This window comes from Daktulosphaira vitifoliae, unplaced genomic scaffold (assembly GCF_025091365.1).
Source record: "Daktulosphaira vitifoliae isolate Bord-2020 unplaced genomic scaffold, ASM2509136v1 Scaffold_3, whole genome shotgun sequence".
Classification (NCBI taxonomy): Eukaryota; Metazoa; Arthropoda; class Insecta; order Hemiptera; family Phylloxeridae; genus Daktulosphaira; species Daktulosphaira vitifoliae.
The window spans coordinates 31,490,309-31,510,416 of NW_026099574.1; the positions used below are offsets into that span (position 1 = coordinate 31,490,309).

Sequence of the window (20,108 nt, forward strand, 5' to 3'; positions counted from 1 at the left end):
TCCAAGCAGACCTTCATAGAAATCTACAGCAACCCAACTCATTAACGTGGCAACTGCTATGACCACAGTGGAGCACCTGTCATGCGGTCACAATACAGACGTGCCAATAGTTCGATTGGTCAGCCTCTCAATCTATTCAGTCTCGAGACCATTATCGTTCCCAGAACAATCATATTCCTATAGTGCCAAGAGGATCACAAGATGACTATGAGAGAAACAAATAAGGGACGAATCGATAAGAGATCGGCGACTTCAATCCTCCGGGGAAACCACCCCCACACGCGTTTTGTCTTAAAGAGGTTTGCTTACTGTAGGCTGCCGCCAGAGGGATTACTTGGGGACGTGTGGTCGGACAGTCTTCCCACTCCTTACACTCGTTTCGACCAATTATCCCCTCTATACGTGAATAGGGTAGGACAATCGCCGCTTTTGAATTATTTACCACGCGTGCATAGCCAAAACGAAAAACACATAAAGCCTTATTATCCACCAACACAAGCAATGACATCATAGAGCTAAGACCCAGTTCATTATCTTTAAAGCACACTCGTGATATTTCTAATAATGTTTAACAAAACAGCGTAACGATAAGGAAAATCGAACACATAATTTGCTCACGTTTGAAAAGACAATTTTAGTAAAACACGTTTTAGCAATCAAATTTTATGTTTTACTATAATTTGCCCAATGGTAAGTCAAAAATGTGCTTGCTACAGTTTTTTTAATTTTATTGAAGTTTATGTTATACTCTACGAAACTTTCATAATACCGTAAAATTAGAGGCTATTTAATGTGTTTAATTATACAATTTTTAACTTTTATATTACTTTCACTTTTAATTGAAACTTTACATAACCTCGTGTTGGACCATATAATTGTTAAGAAGCATTCTTCCGGATTAACCTTGATATTCATGTAGTATTGAATTGTATCTTTTAAATTTAGTTCAAATTGTCAATTGTAAATGATAGTTTGAAAATGATACGCAACACTTATTGTTTTTCGAAAATTATTCAACACTTACAAAAACAACTGAAAAAAAGCGGTAAAAAAACTCCGTCGAAAACCGTAACCGGAAACATATTAAAGGTAATGGTCTCGAAATTATTATTGAATGAAATCCGGCACATAAAAATGTCGGGGAGTCTTTCGCTATTTATTACGCTTGGATAGTTCCGTGTAGTATTTATCCGACGGAAATCCAATAACTTTTCTTCTGTTTTTTCTACACACGACTCCATGTACGATTATTTTTGCTTTAATGTTGATTATTGAATAATTTGTACACGCATATAGACCACCGTTTTCTTTTCTGTATTATTTTTTCCATTTCATCCCAAACTCTACGATGACTAGAATCTGTACAAAAAGGAAAAGCCAGACAGAAAATGGTTACCAACTGACTGTCGTGTGTTATTATACACAAAAAAATGCACCCTGTTGGCAGAACATGTACAACAATAATATAAAACAGATAAATTCTATGTTTATGCATGCAAAACGAAAAACCAGATGACCGGATATGTTCGTGTATCGGAAACGGACGGCCGTGACATTAACATAATAATAATATATCGGCTGAGATTCTTAACGTATAAGGGGAGTGAGAAAAAATAATGTGACTTTTGTAATGCACATAGAAATTACAACTGCTCGGCCAAGAGGGACGAACTAAATCAGATTATTCGGTATAAGGGTTGCTCTTGAAAAATGTTTGGTTTCCTGATTTTTCCTTAAAAATACATAGAAATTTTTAAACAGAATAAGTTAATACAAATGCTCTGAAACCAAAAAAAAAAAATCTAGGCCCTAGGGTAAAGTTTTATAGCTAACCGTTTGTCGACAACAAACGAAGGGTATGAGAAAAAACTACAGAAATCACATTTAATAGCTTTTTGGTCATAAATGCTAAAGAACAGTTTCGCGAGTTTTATTATTTGACTATACTGTGTGTATAAGAATTGCATGTGTAATATTATGAGCTATACACCTACATTGTACAACAAACAATAATGATGTATTAGCGCAGACATTTTTATGACGTTTTATAAAAATATATGTAGTCGTCAATTTGGCGTTGAAACAAGTTTTTGTACTGAACATTGCGACACACGTGAAATGTTTTGCATGAAAAAATTTAGTCCAATCTTCTATTTCTTATCATTTTACTGAAATTGTGCTGTAACTGTAATATAGTCTTGATTACTTCAAGCTCTTTCATTTTATTTTAATCTAACACTGACAATAAAGAGTATCAAAATATAACAGTAACAACAATTAACTGCTTAAAAATGATTTTGTTCTAAAAACTAAACATATAAACAATTTATGTTGAATAAATTACAAAATTTCACCTAATTTAAAACAAATATAATTTTTTATCCATAGTTTTATTTATCCAACCTTAATCGGCAATTTAAAAAAAAAATATTTTAAACATTAGCAAGTAATTTTTCATATTGTATTTATATAAAATAAACCATTTAATAAAATAGATAGAATGGAAAATTCATAATAAACCTAATTTTAAAAAAACCTTAATAATAATCAGGGAATAATAAGAGAAAATAAAAGTAAATTAACACTACTGAAGTTTTAATTATCGTATAGCATAGTATAATTTCGATGACTTTTTATTGATAAGATATGTGTACCAGTATATTACTGGTACCAGACCTTAAAATACTATTTTTTTACCTTAATTACTAGTTTGGCTGAATAAACAAGGATAGATTATTTATACACGTAAGAAGCTATTCTTTTATTTTTATTTTCATTAATATTGAATTTAGTGTTTGTTTAGTAGAACATGATAATTGCTTGGTATATTTATTTTGTGTTTCACAGAAGGTAAAACAATCGTTGTCATTTAAGTTTTTTAATGAAAAAATAAAGTTCTAATAGATTTTTTCAATTTAAAATATGTTACGTTAAAAATTATTACTGACGGAAAATATCTCAAAATATGGCCAACATTCTAAATCATACTTGTTACATACATTTTTTAAGGTTAAAGATCAAAATCAAAAGACATACTAGTATGTCTTCTTGAAATTCTAAGCATTATAATATGTAATCCAGCAACATTTCAGTATTGTTCCACAACCCTTTTATTTAGCGGCCATTACATAACATTCAAAGTGCAAGGATCTTCCAAATAAACGTCACCAACCCTTAGCATTTTTAGCGTGCGCTGAACCGTACGCTGACTGATAAATACCCCGTGTTCTTTCTGTTCGTACATTAATAATCACTGCAACATGACTAAGCTTTGCAAAAGGGACACGTGGATAATTATAGCAATAATTGAAATTATTACATTATTTTTCTATTAAATGAAAATCAATTGGAGTTGTGGAATACTGTAAATATTATTATCATTAAACTAATATTATACTGGGTACATGAGTTAAATGATCAATTGAAATACTTTGTTGGCTAATATTACACTTTGGTGAAAAACAAATTTTTATAATAAAATTCGGTAGGGGTCACAATGGGCCATAAAGTCTGAATGCATGATACATGTTTATGCGTAATGGTCTAATTATTTAAAACTAAAAAAACAATATTAAATATTAATTTACTCACATATTCCGCCGAAAATATCAAAATATGGTAAAAGAGGTTATTCACGTGAAACTACCGAGACTTTAGCTAGAGATAATTAGTTTAGGTTTGACTTGAGACGTTGTATAAGTCGAAATTAAAATAAAACCGGATGTACACGACGAGCCGTATTCGCTGTTTTAATATCGTGAATTGGATGACTGGATAAGGGGTAAGAGGAGCTTTCTAGACCACAGCTAAAAATTTGCCCCAAGCCTTAAACTTTCAACTCGTCACCGCAAGCTTGAGTTGATGGCTCTTGTAATTATATTAGCCGTCGCACTCGTGCCAACTTCAAAATCCCTACGTCCTCGCCTTAATAACGTAGAAGAGAATAAGAAAATGCGTTGTTGGTGAGAGATGCGACCAAATCCTCTCCTCCACAAGATAATTTATTTCCAAATAGCTTCTCAAACGATTATGAGCCACTTTTCATCCGTTGTCTCAGTGTTATTCGTTCACTTTATGATTATTAAGAATAGTTGTTAATTACGCCTTGTTAAGCTCGTGATGAATTTTAGTTTTATCGTTTATTTAATTGTTAAGATAGATATTAAAACAAGTACATAGAATCACAAAATTACATAAGAAGTAGAAAATATTTTCAATTGTTATAATTGTATTAAAATTTTTGCGTGTTAGTTTTTTATGTAATTTAAAAAACATAGAAGTATTTTTTTTTTGTGATGATAAAGGGGAAAAGTTAATGTTACACAAACAAAAATATAGTATTTTTTCAATTCCCCGTCGAATAGCCAATTGTTGGATCTTGCCGTGTCAGAAGCATTGCGTCAGGGTGAATAACAATGACCTGGTCGGGGCCGTTCAATTACTGCCAGCATTAAAACAGTTTAGATTTTTGTGCACTTAATTGTTTTCTTTTTTTTTTTAACGGTGTCAAAATCATCATTGGGGAAAAAAATCTCGTCCACAACGATCTTGATTACCACAATTAATGAATTATTAATGAAGGGGATCAAACATCATTTTATTTCCTTTTTTATTTTCTATACAGATATAATATATTTGCTTATAAAAGCGAATTATAATCAAAGTTGAAATATTTTAAATTTATGAGATTGTTAAATTGAAATTTTTATCATAAATTCTTGAAGCCTTATTTATTATAAATAATACATAATTATTCTTTTAAGAATTAAAATGAACTTATAATTTCCAATAAACATTTGAATGTATGATTGGATAAAAATAATTTTAAAAACACTTATTTATTCAATTTTTTTCTAAATTAAAAATAATTAAAATGTTTATATATGCAGTAATTTAAGTTTTCTGGGTTTTTACTTGTTTGGCATACAATATAAATCAATCAAATAATAAAAATAATTTGTGCTGAATAAAACTAACTATAATGATATTCTTATTATAGTATTTTGCATGTATTGTACTAAAGACTCGAATTGTTAAAAATCAATTTAATCATTCTTTAAAGCTCTGATTTTCTTAGGTCATACCCTATATAAAACTTATTCAAAGTTCTTGGTCGAAATAAGACAATATTTTCCATTAGTAAGATTCGTATTGGTAGGGAAACGATGGCTTTTGTTTGAATGTAAAATCGTTTAAGTTCGATGCTTTTTCTCATTTTCAGTCTGGCCTTAAATGAACGACATATACACACGCATATAAAAGACTATCTCCGCCTTCGTATATTGGTGAGAGAAAAAGACAGCAACAGGACAGGCGTGTTAATTTTGGAGAAAGCAATCGTCGTTGACGGCAAAAACTATTTAAAACAGACGAGAGAATACGTTTGGGGTGTACGAAGAAAGATTTAGAGTCGAAGAATGGGTGGAAAAAAGGGGTAACACCGCACAAATCGGAAGTCGAATTCCAATTTAGAACCCTATATGCACTAGTACGCTTTTTATACACAATAGTTTCGCTTTCTAAAGCCTTCAATTCAATGCTTATCGATGCTGAGATTAGATTTTTGTCAAAACAATACATACTTGAATTCATATTCATAAAACGAAAATATACCATTTATCAATGTATTAACACTTTGAGCCTCGTGTTGACGTGTTGATAAATTCATACGAATTTTAGAAAGAATATAATGATATTTCTACTACACCTTAAAATACTTTGTATTATAATGAAAGACTTTACATCTAATAATTATATATTTTAAATGAATGACATTTCTATCAATGATAAATTAAATTCAATTACTGTTTCACCTTTTTTCAAAAAGCAAATTTTAGTTACAATTGGTAAAATAACCCGTTCAACGTAAACACCCTGAATTAATTGAATTTCCGAATTGAGTAACTATAACATTTCCGTCGTGAGAAATAACGGAAATTACGTGGTTCATAAATTTCGGGTATCATACTGCACTCAATCGTGAGATTTCATTAGTTCACCATCAAAGTATACCCCTCAGCAATTACTTTACTCGTCATAACTAATGTGGACCTTCTCACAATAGTGTTTACTTCTGGTATCTAAATTCACTTTTAATATTGTTTTAACACATAAATTTGCTGTAGCAATTATTAATTGATATAAATTAATAACATTATCAAAAGACACACTTTTCTTTTGATAAAATATTGCGTACAATGTACAGAGTAATTTTTTATCATAACCCACTCAATTACTCATAGAATAAAAATAATTTAAACATTTTTTTTTGGTTACCTTTAGTTACATATTATTCTTCAATTATAAGCTATGTAATGAAGCTTTTTGAGTTCATCCCTTATGTTTTGTTAATATACACTTATAATTGTCGACGGATTATAAGAATAGGTAGCTAATTAGTTTTTTTATCAGATATCACAAATATGTTTTCTGTTTAACCAGTTGTTGTATTTATAAATGTTAATACTCATCAACGTGCTTTGCAACCACACTTTAAGCATATCTGTTGATTAAATCATAAATGACAACAAATGTAGCGTATATGCGTATAGAAACGTCATAAAAAAACAATTAGCTACTTATAATTATCTCCAAAATTTGAAACATTAAAGTTTTATATCTAATAAACGAGTCAAGTTATGTTAAAAAATTCAAATGCCACATTCTATTATAATAAAAACCTCAAACATTTAATTAAATTCAAACTATGAGTTCCCATTTGAAAAAACAAAGTTGACACCCTTACAAGGTATTCGAGGTAAGCATATAAGTAAAAATGTTTAAATTATTTTTAACTCGATTACTCTATGAGTAATTAAGTGGGTTAAGATAAAAAAATCACACTGTATATATTTGTACTCAAATTCATTTATATTTTATATAATGTACAATTCAAAATAAATAGTGCTATTTTCAATTTTACAAAAACTAAGGATAATATTGACTAAAAGAAACACTAAATTGTATTTCTTGTTTTTTGACTCGCCTATGCGTATGTTAAAGCTGAGAACCAGACGCCCTTAAGGGTTACTGCATATATATTTTTTAATAACGAGTTTCAAATATAAAAAATAGTAGCAAATCATCCAAATTGTGCAAATACATCGCTGTGCGCATACAACTTGTGTTGTGTGCTGAGAATACTTAAATTCAGGGATGACTGTTTATGTGCCCCAAAACATATATTACCGACCAATATCTCCAACATCTGGGTGGACACTGCCGGACACACATTTGTCTTTCTTTTACGCGCCCAAGGACTATTTTATTCAATTGGTCGGGTTAGGGAGTTACGACTTTCACCCTTATCGCGGCAAAACGAGGGAGTACTCACACGCTAAAAAAAGAAAAATCCTACACACGTATATTGAAGACATCTGCCTGACAAAATATACGATAAAAGGGTCCACATGACCGGAATATTTTATAGCGTTTATACTATGAAAGGAGGGAACATATGATAGGGCAAATTATTATACTCTTGCATACTATACAAACGTTTATTAACTATGTACTTTTTCTTTTTTTAGAAGTATTTAGAGCCGTCGCCTTGGTTACAAACCAATTTCCCATTCAAAGCGTTTCAACACAAACTCGCCACTGACACTGCCGGTCCTGAAGGTAAGTCATATAGATTCTGATGCCTTTAAATATGATTATGTGTTAATTTTCTTGCGCCCTCCGCGCGAAGACGGTGTGCTCATAATCTCGTTACACTTGGAAAAACGGTTGAACGAATTTGAGTATACTTTTCTACCCCACGAGACGGTACGTCCCTCACTTCTCACGCAACTTTTTAATAATAACACCTCGGCACAGAGTCATTATTATTATCATCAGCCGAAAAAAAATATATAATTTCAGACATCAGGTGAAAAAGCACGAACTTTTTATAAAACATCAGGCGGTCTCTAACAAGCAATTTTGAATTTATTCTCTCGTTATTTTTGCCATCCATTTTTAACGTTTTACAAAAGCAATTATTATTTTTCATTTATATATATATATTTTCTTTTTAATACATACTTCCTGGAAAATAATAAAATTATAATTGATTAGAATGAAAAAATAAATAACTAAAAAATGATTATAATAAAATATATATTGTAAATTTGTATATTATTATTTATTTAAGAAATTTTTCTTTTTAATATTCGAATGTATTATAATATACACTGTTAGAACTACTAAATTTATAACTTTTAGTCTTAGTTTTGCCGTTGGGTTCAAACAATTCCTTAATCAGAAGTCGAACTTAAAAATTGTTAAAAAAATACATTAGAGGAGGTCTACTTTTTATTTAATCAGAAATTACATTGGGGATTTTTTGCGATGAGACTCTAAATGTGATGGTAGTAATGTCACAAGAGAAAAGGCCGACGTCCCAAGAGATATACCAACGCGAAAACCAAAGAGGGTGATTAATTCTAGAATGGTTTCTATGAATATTTTACAGTCTTTGTTTGATAAAAGAATTTTATAAAAGTTAAAAAAAAAAGAAAGAAAGAAATTAAAATGTTAATTGCAATAGGAATAATTTAAAAAAAAAACCTAGAAATATATTTACAAGAAATCAAATTAGAATTTCACGTCGGTATCGGTACTCGCAGTGTTAGAACAACTGTGATTCAAATTCGTCAAAATCCTTTTTTACAGTTCATTTGCATGGGATCCGATTAAAAAAACACTTTAAGGGTAAAAAGGGAATAGGCATACAGACATTCATACGGTCTAATCTGGGTGCATACTAAAACATTCATGTGCGCACGATGGATCACCACGTTCTGTTGTCTCATAATGGTAATTTCGCACCGAGCAAGCACCTTTACGCCCTGAACCCTATGTCGAAGTTGACATCTTAAAATACACATTTAAAATCTTTACCTTCTCTACTCCGGTATTTTAATATATGTATATTTGAAAACATTCCCACATACACGCATATGTGTTTGGTATATGCATAAGCTTCGCAAAAGGCGGGCAGTCCGAACCCTATGGATCTGCTGTTATGTCACTATACACATAACGAATGAATATGCTCCGGTTTTTGCTTACTGTTTGCCGAATAATTTTGCATGCATCAGCGTAAAACTACCTCGGTTAATACGAATCATTCGTGACATACGCGGATAAGCAGTTTCGTTAAAATTTGCACATTTGTTTTTCTGGGTTTCTATTTTTATTTACTGCATAATTCAAAATGTCAAATGGAAGCTCGTCGCGTGTCTTATCCTCTGCAGAATAATGCGTCGTCGCTAAGTTTAATGAATAAAATGTGTATTGTGCAAGCAAAATGTTTCGAGTTCGTAAAATTAAACAATACTCTTTTGAGACATATATAGTCTTACAACTGTCGTGTTCTAAATGAATTTGATGGTCTCGACGAATTTCCGGAATCTTAACGTTTTGAGGGGAATCGCATTTCATAACATCCAAAGAAAGGGCTATTCTCCTTTGACCTCGGAAGCTGACAAATAACCTTTCTAAGTAAAGGGGACACTGATGAACACACCGCAAATATGTCTTCTTGACTTAACATGTGGCCGTGGGGCAAAAGCGGTTTGGCAAAACTTATTAAATACCACGAGCAATATCGCCTATATAATACGTGGAATGCTTTCTAACTCAAATTACTGTTAAATTCACTCAATTGTTAATCTCTGTAAACGCATACATGTGTATATGGTTTTTTATAAATACACTATAAGGGTGTAAGCAAACTCGAAAACACACGCCTACTGTTAATTTGAAAAAATACCGCACTTATTCCACTTGTTGCTCACTTTTTCCGGTCTCGTTCACACATCACGTTCCTTTTTTTTTTTTAAGCATACCCACGCTGTTATAAAAAAGTAATACGCACTATCATTTTTTTAACCATAAACAAAATGTAATGAAATAAGAGTAAAAAACACGCTCATTTAAATTACCGTATGTGTTTCGTTTATGTCATTTTTATTTTTTATTCAAAAAGTAGCCTTTTACCACTATTGTCATTTTTAATGTCAAAGCACTTTGTACGCTCGCTTTGGTTGATTTATCTCTTTTCGGGGAGAATAAGTTTAAATCTCATGTCTATTGTCTCCGTCAAAAAAAAAAAAGAAGACAGATATACAAACCGTAGAGAATATAAATTGAAACGGGAAAGAACAATAATAACTGCTCTGCCCTCCCACTCACAAGTCAAGAGTTTCAGTAGATTAAAACAAGAAAAAATGTCCTCAATGAAATCAATGGGGTGCCAATTATAAGTTTTATCAACTTGTAAGTAAGTGAACTTCCGACATCAAGTGTGCTTTATTCTCCAATTGCATTGACCGCTGCCTATGTCACTTATTATATTCTCGAGGGCCGCTTTAAAAGAATAACTCAATTTCTACTAGCAATATTATTTATAGTAGTTATCGTGTCCAAAATATATTATAAAAATACATATCAGTTTATCACATTACACAGAATTTTTCAAGTTTAATAGAAAAAATTAACTTGTGTTATTTTTTCAGTATAAAATCTTTTTAATATTAAAACATTTTAAGTAATAAAACTTATCTTATGAAACTAATTCATATTGCTAATATTATAAGTTAATATTATGTTAAAAAACATTCATAATATATATACATAAAATAAGATTTATTTTTAACATATTTTTATAACAATATATAATATATTTGTCTCATATTTATATAAAATTACGATTATCATTTATTAAACAAAAATAATAAATTAATTAACAACCATATTATTGTATTATATATTGTTAGTTTAAAATAATTATTATGTAATATTATTTAACGTTAATAACAAGTCATTGAATAAAATATCTGCAAAAAATGCAAAAAATTATTTCCTTCGGGCCGGATTTGAACCAGCGACCTATGGATTACTGATGAATTGCCACTACAGTCCACCGCTCTACCAACTGAGCTACCGAAGGCACTTATCGGAAACGATGAAATGTTACACTACTTAAGTAAATTATATTTAATAATGTAGGTAATATTAGATTTTAATGTTTGTAAATCTATTGAATAACTTTAAAAAACTAAATAATCTCTTTGGTATATTGCTTAGCCTTCAAACTTTTAAATATATATTTTTAATAACCTATATAATATTTAAAGGGAACACATAAAGCATAAAAATTTTAATTTAAATAAATCAAGTTAAACATACGAGTAATTGCGTCATTTAAATAAAATTTATTCACTGACAACATTTTTCTATATTATTTTTTCGATTTTTAAAAAACACTCTTTGATGATACTTGACTAAATAAGATAGTATATCATATAAAAGTATAATTTAGTTTAATTTTATTACAATAACACATTTTTTATACACCTACCATATTTAAAATTTATCTATAAAATGTATAAATATATGTGTCTGAAGCAGATCCAAAGTCCCTAAACCCCTACTCGTAATCCCACCATTTAACTACGACTGTTGAAATATTGGTAATCATTACCTATTTGAAAACCTTATTGCTTACGAACAAGCCTTGTACTTTACAATGAAGTTAAGTTTTGTTTTTGATTATTTTGCCATCAGCCATTATGGTCATGAGCAGTAAGTACGCACAGTTGATACATCTGTTAAACAATATATGGTCCAACTAACAACAACAATATTCTAAAATGAGAGCACGCCGTCCGTCCTTTTCCCGGAACCAAACCACTCGGTCCTTCTCATTGCTTGTGTGTTTTCCCTGGCGTTGACCGGACGGAAGTCCAGTTCTGTCGGCGGCGATTTCAGCAATGACGTTTCCGGTTCCTGTTCATAGCCGCCGCCATGACGGTCGCCTTAAGATACTTTTTACACACCAGATAACGGCGATACACCTTTTGTTTTCACTCCCCAAACTCGATAATGTCATCAACTTCCTACACTAATGTTTAAAAAAACGTTTTATGCGCACATAGAGCTACTATGGGAATTCGCATCATGCAAATTTCAAGAGGTTCTTTCCACGTGGTAAGGCAATAGACGTAGTCTATATTCTTGTAACAAAAAAAGGCATTGTCGTTTAGAATTTCCGTAAGGGCCGTAGTACGTCGCATATTTTTCTTCGCTTTACTCTCCCCACCCTCGTTGAGGATCACATAGTGACAATATATATGTATATTATATGGGAACTCATACATACGTAGCGGCTGCATGGCAAATGAAGAGAATCACACTCTACTTTCTAGACACATTTTAGGGCAAATGTCACTTTTATGTATATATGTGCGAACGTGTGTGAGTATTAGATATTATAAATTTTTTTCCGCCGCCTAAGGGGAATACGTACATATAAAATGCGTTATAAATCCATTACTAGACTTGTGAATATCGACGGGTTTGTTTTTTCCTCGGATGATTGGTTTTTGATTGAGCATTGGCATAAATAAAAACTTTTTACTCGTATACTACAGTTTTAACAATTGTCTTTTGTTGTCTCTAGGAATATTTTTCAACAAAGTCAAATGAAAATGGAATCCACTTGACATCATTCAAAAAGTCGTCTGTATTTTTAATTCAAATCGACCAACCCTCATCTTGTTTCATTATACTGACCGCTTTTCTGAGATTTTATTTTTTCACCTTTAGTATTTATTTATTACAATCTTCTCGTTTACCGAGGGTTCTCTGGCGATCATAACTCTAAACACAGACGGATTTTCAGATAAAAAAAAAAAAAAAGACACCTTTTGCCCTTGTTTTTTTTTCTTTTCCCTTCATTCCTCAAAGCTTAATTCCCCTTTAGACATATAAAAAACGTTTGAACCCCTCGCTATGAGAAAAAGACAAAAAATATTTGCCCTTAAAAAAACATACACGCTTGCATTTATACACTGAACAAGGAAAGATAACCCTTGGAAAAGATTTTTCTTTCGTCCATTAACGATTAAAATACCATCATGTCAATCGTCATTTTGTCGACCCTTATTCTTTCAGGTTTCCTTTACACGATATTTTTCCGTTGCGTTTGATTAGTTTACCCTGAGATGGAAAGCAAATTAATTAAATTACATGAACAAACCAAAAATAAAATCGATTTTAAATCAATGAATTTTCATAATGTTATGTAAAATTATGTTTCTTTTATATGTACACGAAATCTTTTACCTAACTATTGATCTATGTAACTTCAATATGTTTTTTTTTTTTTTATATAAGTATTATAAATGCATGATACGAGAAATTATTCTTGACATAATTATAAGAAAACTGAAATATTCATAAACGCCGTAATAATTAGTATTCGTAAATGAGCAAAGATAACTAGTGAAATACTACTGTTAATTGATGGCACATTACATCACAGACAGAGAGTATATATGTGTGTGAGTGAGTATATGTTCACCCACTGTGATTAATTCTATTTATTGTCGCGCTAATATTGCCGTCGTTTGGTTGTTGTTCTTATCTGTGGAAAACCGCATTTCTTAGTACGCCGTTTGTCGACTAAACTTTGTCGGCCCAGTAGCGGAAATTTTAATCGCAATAAAATATTGTATAAATGCTGGCAGCCAACTCTGTAGAACGACAGTACATTTGAAAAACACAGCCCCCTCCCCAGCTTTGAAATCCACTAGCTCCTCCATGTGTGGATTTGTTCTGTGATAAGAGTCCCATCTTTCCAAAGCTCATTGTACTACCATTTACTCGCTACAATAAAGCTCAATATATTTAATTAAACTATACTTTCAAGCGCTACTATAAATTTTAACATTAACACTGAAAACACTTCTCTTACAACATATCTACTATAGTTGACTTCCTGTGAATGTATACATAAGAAATATTATTCTGGAACTGAACTAAAACTGAGAACTTCAGATAAAATTCTCTTTTAGGTATGTATATAAATAGACAAGATTAAGATTTTCTTTTGGATACATTAATTGAACGGAATATATATTTCACCTTAATGATTTGGTTATGCAATTAAAATTTTCATTAAATCAATTAAACAACGGTTATTTAATTTTTTTAATTTTATAATTTTTACTATAGTTACCATAGCAAAAATTATATAAATACTTTTAAAATCTAACTAAATAATAAATCCTATCATTTTTCATAAGGTGATACCAAACATATGTGTTTATATTTTGTAGTCTTGCAATATTTTTGCAACATATAGACTTTCAAAAAGGGGTAAAACGTTAAATACATGCAATTTCTAGAACTTAATGATATTAAACGTACGTATTAAGTACAGAACGATAACTTGGCATTGAAATCAATTTACCTGACCTTAGGCGAGTCTATTAAATTAAAGCTTTAGTTGGTCGAGTATAAAGGTTTGTAGTTGGAGAGTGGCGTGACGACTTTTCCTCGCAAACGTTCCATTGTGCACATATGGTATGGTAGCGAAGCTTTGACGATTGTACGTGCGGCGAGTGCACAATACGTGGACGTTAAAAGCTTTGCACGCAAGAGGCACATATAACCAATTAAGACGAACTGACGGAAATCCCTAGAGGTCTAAAAATAAAGCACATGTCTCTTGTTGATAAGACAGAATACAGTAGATAACAACGTCAACACCATGAAACGTCTTTCAACAAATTCGAAATGGTGCAAAAAAAATTTCCTCATAAAAAGTGTATTCAAAGTTGTGAGGAATGCTTAGTAGTAATTTAAAGGAATACCGAGAGATAATCAAGATTTTTGCAAAATGGTAGAAATACAGCCAAGTTCATAAAAATAATAATTATAAGCACGCGACGCGCCACTCGGGTCATTGTTTCACGAAAAGATTAAAATATCGCGGTTAGCTGAAACGTTCATACATATTAAACGCATTATAATGGTGTTCTCTCTTTCTCCTTTTTTTTTCTTGCTATATTACAAGAAATCAAAAACACCCTTTGAACTTTATCTCCCTCAAATCCTGTCTAATGTTTTTTCTCTACAAGTACTTGGTGAACTTTACGACTAAAAGTTGTCAGAGTGTGCGGATAAAAACAACGAAAATAAGGAACCGGAGATAGCGTTAATTTTATACACTTCTCCTCCATTCTACCCACTAGTTTTTTAACCCTTCACATCCTGCCGAATCTTAAACACTCTTTGGCCCGCGTCTACGATTACAAGTCCTCGTTTTAAGAAAGAAATTATATGGTACTTCCGGCTGCCTATCTGAGCCGTTAACTAGCGTAAGACCCTCGTTCACCGTACCTCACAAACACACTTTAATTCAACAAAAAATAACAGACCTAAGGTAAACTTAATAATTATTATTACCAGTTATACTCACCATCAGCGAACAAATTCATTTTTTATTATCTCTTCTTATCTCATCCAGTACATCGGTAGACTTCCATTAAAACCGGGTCGTAATTTTGGTTATTGCCACTTAAAAAAGACTTCTGTTGAGGTGTTCAATTATTGTTATACCCTGCCATAAAAATCGTAAAAAAATTAATGTTACATTAGATATATTATTATCAGTCATACTTTGTATTCATTCAATCATCATAACATTTGTTTATAATTATATGACAATTGTTTTTAATATTTTATAATAGATTAAAAACGTATTTTAAAAAGCAGTTGTAAATGTTGTCATAAACTGAATTTGTGCACATTTTTTTTAAGGCCGTTAGATACTAATTGAATTTTATTTATATTATACAATTTTGATATTGAAAAATTCTTTCAATAAATTTTAGTATTACTTAGTAAAATTAAATCACATTGATAATTTTTTTATTATTTAACAAAGGCAAAATAATGTAGCTTATTGTAATTGTAGATACATGAAAGATCTGTGGTTCACCTTCAAGCCATCATTAGAGCTTAGTAATTATATAATATTTTCATCTGGCTTAACAAAAACTCAGCAAAAGATAGTCGTTTATATCAAAGACAAGACCTTAATCCTATTAAAAAAGCACTTTGTCTTTTGTAAACAGAGGCTCGTCTCACTATTTTTTTATCCTTCATTTGTTTATGCAAGAGCATTGTGGTTACCTGTAATTATAAAAAAAAACGATTTACAAGTTACATTTTAGCTAAATGAGCATATTTAGTCAAAATCTACTCCTCACTTTATAAACGAGGGTGGTTAACGTTGTGATATAGTTGTGATCAAGAAGGCCCATGATCATTGTACTCAAACAAGGTTTGCCCCTTAGGGATTTTTTCTTTGATTTACTCGAAAAACTAATGATCTTGGAGCCGTGGCAATTAAACCGTAAATACACTTGAGGCCGCCGGCAATTAAAATACCAACTTTTTATTTCTAAAGTTAAAGAAACATGAGATATAATAAATTGATCCTATTGGTAAACTTAGATTTTCCTTTTACTGAATTAAAAAAAAACTTACCATTAATTAATTAACATTTAAAACTTTTTTTTATTTATTAACAGTCTTTCTTTTATTATTATACAAAATTGCTAATTATGTCTAATAAAAAAAACAGTATTTGTAATTTAAGTCAATTCAAATTTTTCTTTACTACCACTTGTTATGAAGTGTCTAAATGCGAATTAGCATAATATTGTAGTAAATTAATAGCTTTGTAGTTTTTTATTGATAATAACAGTTATTCATTAATAGCTAATAGTTTTCAAAAAAATGATTATCTATTTAATAAAGTATTATAAATAATAAAAAATTACCCAATTAAAATGATTAAGAAATTTAAATGATTGTTGATATGATTATTTTTTCAGTCCAACAGTTTGTACACAATTTTTATATGTAAAGGACTTAAAATACAAGTTCTAATACAAAGGGTGGGTTTTTATATGATTTACGATAATGGAATTGTGGGCGAAATTACAAAAGGCGAGAAAAAAACAAAGCAGTGGTAACAACTACAACGTGGCGACAAAGATTTCAGTTTGTTAATAATGGTTTTAATTAATTTCGTTTACTTCCATTGTCCTTTGGCCATTGTGATATAAGCGCCTTGTTTACAAGGGTGTTTGGCCGTCGATGGCACTGAGCCCAAATTGTAAAGGACTTTTGCCAGACGATCAAGCTATTTTAAATGACCCCTTAAACCGTTCAAAAAAAAAAAAGTAGTAACTTGGCGAAGATTAAACTGGACCATGAAAAGGTTTTACCGAAATATATTCATCAACAAATATAATAGTTTGAACAGTGTGAATAAATCGTCTACAAGAATTCAAATACATATAGAAAATTAACTTTCTTATCTAACAATATTTGAACTGTGATTTCCTTGAAAAGTATTCTTGAAATTCTGAAAAACAGATCTTTATTTAAATTAATTAGATTTAATGAACTTATTCTTAGAATTGACCATTTAATTTCATGTTAATTCATAATTACTAATTTTTTATATTATAATAATTCCTTTTACCAGCTCTATCCGTTTAATGTAATGCAAACACTTTGTAATTCTGTTCAATAAGACCACGTCTTTTGCGGTACTTACAGACCAAGTAAATAAGCCGCGGGGTCGCCCTTCTTAACAGAGGGGAGTATGACTACCACTAACCGGACGCCTAAGTGTGAACAGAAAATTACAGCTCATGAAAGACGGCGACTCGAGTGAAAATTTGCCTACAAGAACCGCTTTTTTATGTTTACCCTTTCCTTTCTTGTACAGGCGTTCTAGCGGTTCAGTACCTTTTAATTACAAGACTTTAGGCTGTCCTGTCTTTAAAACGCCACAGTACTGTAGAAAACGCCTTCTCCTTTGCTGGTGTGCAAAATGTGTATAAAGGTCTTTTAAAACTCAGTACTATACAAAAGGCACCTTAATTTATTATTATAACCCGAGACCCGTTTTACAATATTTAACCGACAGAAATAAGATGCGGGATCGAATAATAGGGCAAGTGAATACAAAGAAACTGCTAGTGCAATTAGTTATACGGACAAAGTTCTAGAAAATTTAGCATTAAATAATATATGAAATAGTCAACTTTTATGTTTTATAATAAAAATTTATCACTTGTGAGTATTATTATTTAAAACTAAAATTACATTAAAAATATTAAGTTGAAACTAAACATTTTTAATATTTTTTTGTTTTTAATTAATACTTTTAATACGATTTTAATTTAAAATTTTATTATTTCATTCAATACACGTAGTGTTTTTTAATAGTCATTATTAAGCCTCGAATTTAAAATAAAACATTAGTTTGGTATTGCTTTAAAGTGGTGATAAATAATTGTTTATCAAACCTTGCACACATATTTATAATAATAAATAAACAATAACAACAATATAAAAATTATTTTTACATCATAAATACCCAACAAAATCTAAAAATTTCATTATATTAATATAACAGTTACTTTGTTTAATACGGTCAGTTTTTCAATAAAATATCTGCACGTATCAAATATCAACCAATTAGCTATTTATTGAAAAATGTAATCATGTTATGCCATCCCTTAACTACCTGTGACTTTTTCCCCTTCATTTTTACTCATCGAAAAAACCACTTCTATAGAGCGCATATAAACCAAACAGACCCTCTTCAATTTTTTAATCTTTCACAGCCGCTTAGCGGCCTTCGAGAACCCAGTTGTTATCGTCTCACCCCGATCCTCCTGTCTTGCGGTCATATTAAATATTTAAAAGAAACGAGAGACCTTTTTTTTCCTTCTACCCCTGTAGTTTTTTTTTTTTACCTCAGTTAAAATAATAACCTTGCATAATAATGAGAATTAAAACCTATGAAATATGAACGAATTGCTTCGTGCCAAAATGGGGCTATTTTCATAAAGAAAAGTTTTCTAAACTTTTAGTTTTACATTGACAATAATATTATACATAAATAAACTATTATTTTCAACATATTGATTATATTTCCCAATAAAAACTTGAAGAAAGCATTTTATAAAAAAAAACTTTTATATGCATCATATTTTTTTTAAATCGCCTAATTTTTAATTAAAAATAAAGGTATCCATAAAAACTATTATAGTAATTATTATGTACTTTATTGAGTAATTGAGTTATTTAAGTGAACAGAAAATTTAAGTAAAGAAATATCATAAGAAATAAACATCGGTTAACACTTCATTTTATTTTATTAGTCATAAAATATACGTTCAATCCACAGTGTTGGAAATCGAAGGTATTATTTGTGACCATTTCTACCAAAAGGTCTTGTAAGACCAACTACCCTTTGAAAAATCCAAGTCCGATTGTAAATACAAATTCACCGATAAGCACCAATAACTCGACCTTTTCCCTTGGAGAAATATACTTTTCTACCCTTATTTTGCCCACGGCCGCCTATTTTCCACGCTTTTTCTCTAAACCCCACTATGTCGTCCTATTATAATCTCTCTAAATGTAAATGTTTTACAACCATAGACATGAATGCTAAAGGTAAAAACCTACTGACATATTGTTTGTGGACTTTTTTAGTATGGCAAACTCTGCTCGTTTAGTATAAATTTTTTCAATGTGAGGAAGTTTGCATGTGTAAGTGTATGTCAACAGGCGTTATCTGCTGTGAACGTTAATCCCATGCGTATGTACAAGACTATGTGTGTTCTGCCAACGGGTTCGATGAAAAATGATAGCAGCGATGTGTATTTGCATTTAAATTGAGACATTCAACTCTCGTATGTCATGAAAGTGGTATAAATTAAACAGAATAAAGCATCCCTCATTTTTAATAAAAAATAATAAGAAAATAGCTTTACTTATGGCGATGTTATCAGCTTTCCCTGGAAACAAACAGATTGATGTGCAAAGAAAATATCAATCACCACACATTATTGTAGGGATAAAAAGAAAATTGATATTTTTAATGTGTAAACTACCGGAAAATAGTAAGTTTTTTCAGAACAATTTGTTTATTATTGTGAGAATACTGTTTTAACTATAATAAAAGTACTATTTTAATAAAATATTCAATTACAGTTTAGCAGTAAAAAAATTGTAATAACTTACAGTCTTTAATTAATACGTAAGAACGTTTTATTAAGAATATATTGAGTATTATATACATAAATTCAATAATTTTTCTTGCATTCAAAGAGATTATAACACATAAAATTGCAAATGCATAACATACCTTGCAGTTTTATTTGTAGTATTGACGAAAAACTTCAATTCTCTTTTGAGACCCTTCATAGATATTTCGTTTAAACATTAAAACCCCGGGA

At 30.5% G+C, this 20,108-nt stretch overlaps 1 protein-coding gene and 1 non-coding gene across 7 annotated transcripts in view; one reads left to right on the plus strand and one right to left on the minus strand.

The window, feature by feature from the left end:
- The window catches only part of LOC126902824 (serine-rich adhesin for platelets), a 137,685-nt gene that overhangs the window by 82,484 nt on the left and 35,093 nt on the right, over positions 1-20,108 (plus strand). For all 6 annotated transcript variants that reach the window (XM_050680453.1, XM_050680454.1, XM_050680452.1 and 3 more), the window contains one exon: positions 7,530-7,620. In XM_050680453.1, coding sequence (XP_050536410.1) covers positions 7,530-7,620 — 91 coding nt within the window. The remainder of the gene's footprint in view (positions 1-7,529; positions 7,621-20,108) is intronic.
- On the minus strand, positions 10,848-10,936 carry Trnay-gua (transfer RNA tyrosine (anticodon GUA)). Its single transcript is given in 2 exon segments — positions 10,848-10,883; positions 10,900-10,936. It is a non-coding gene; the product is annotated as a tRNA-Tyr (tRNA).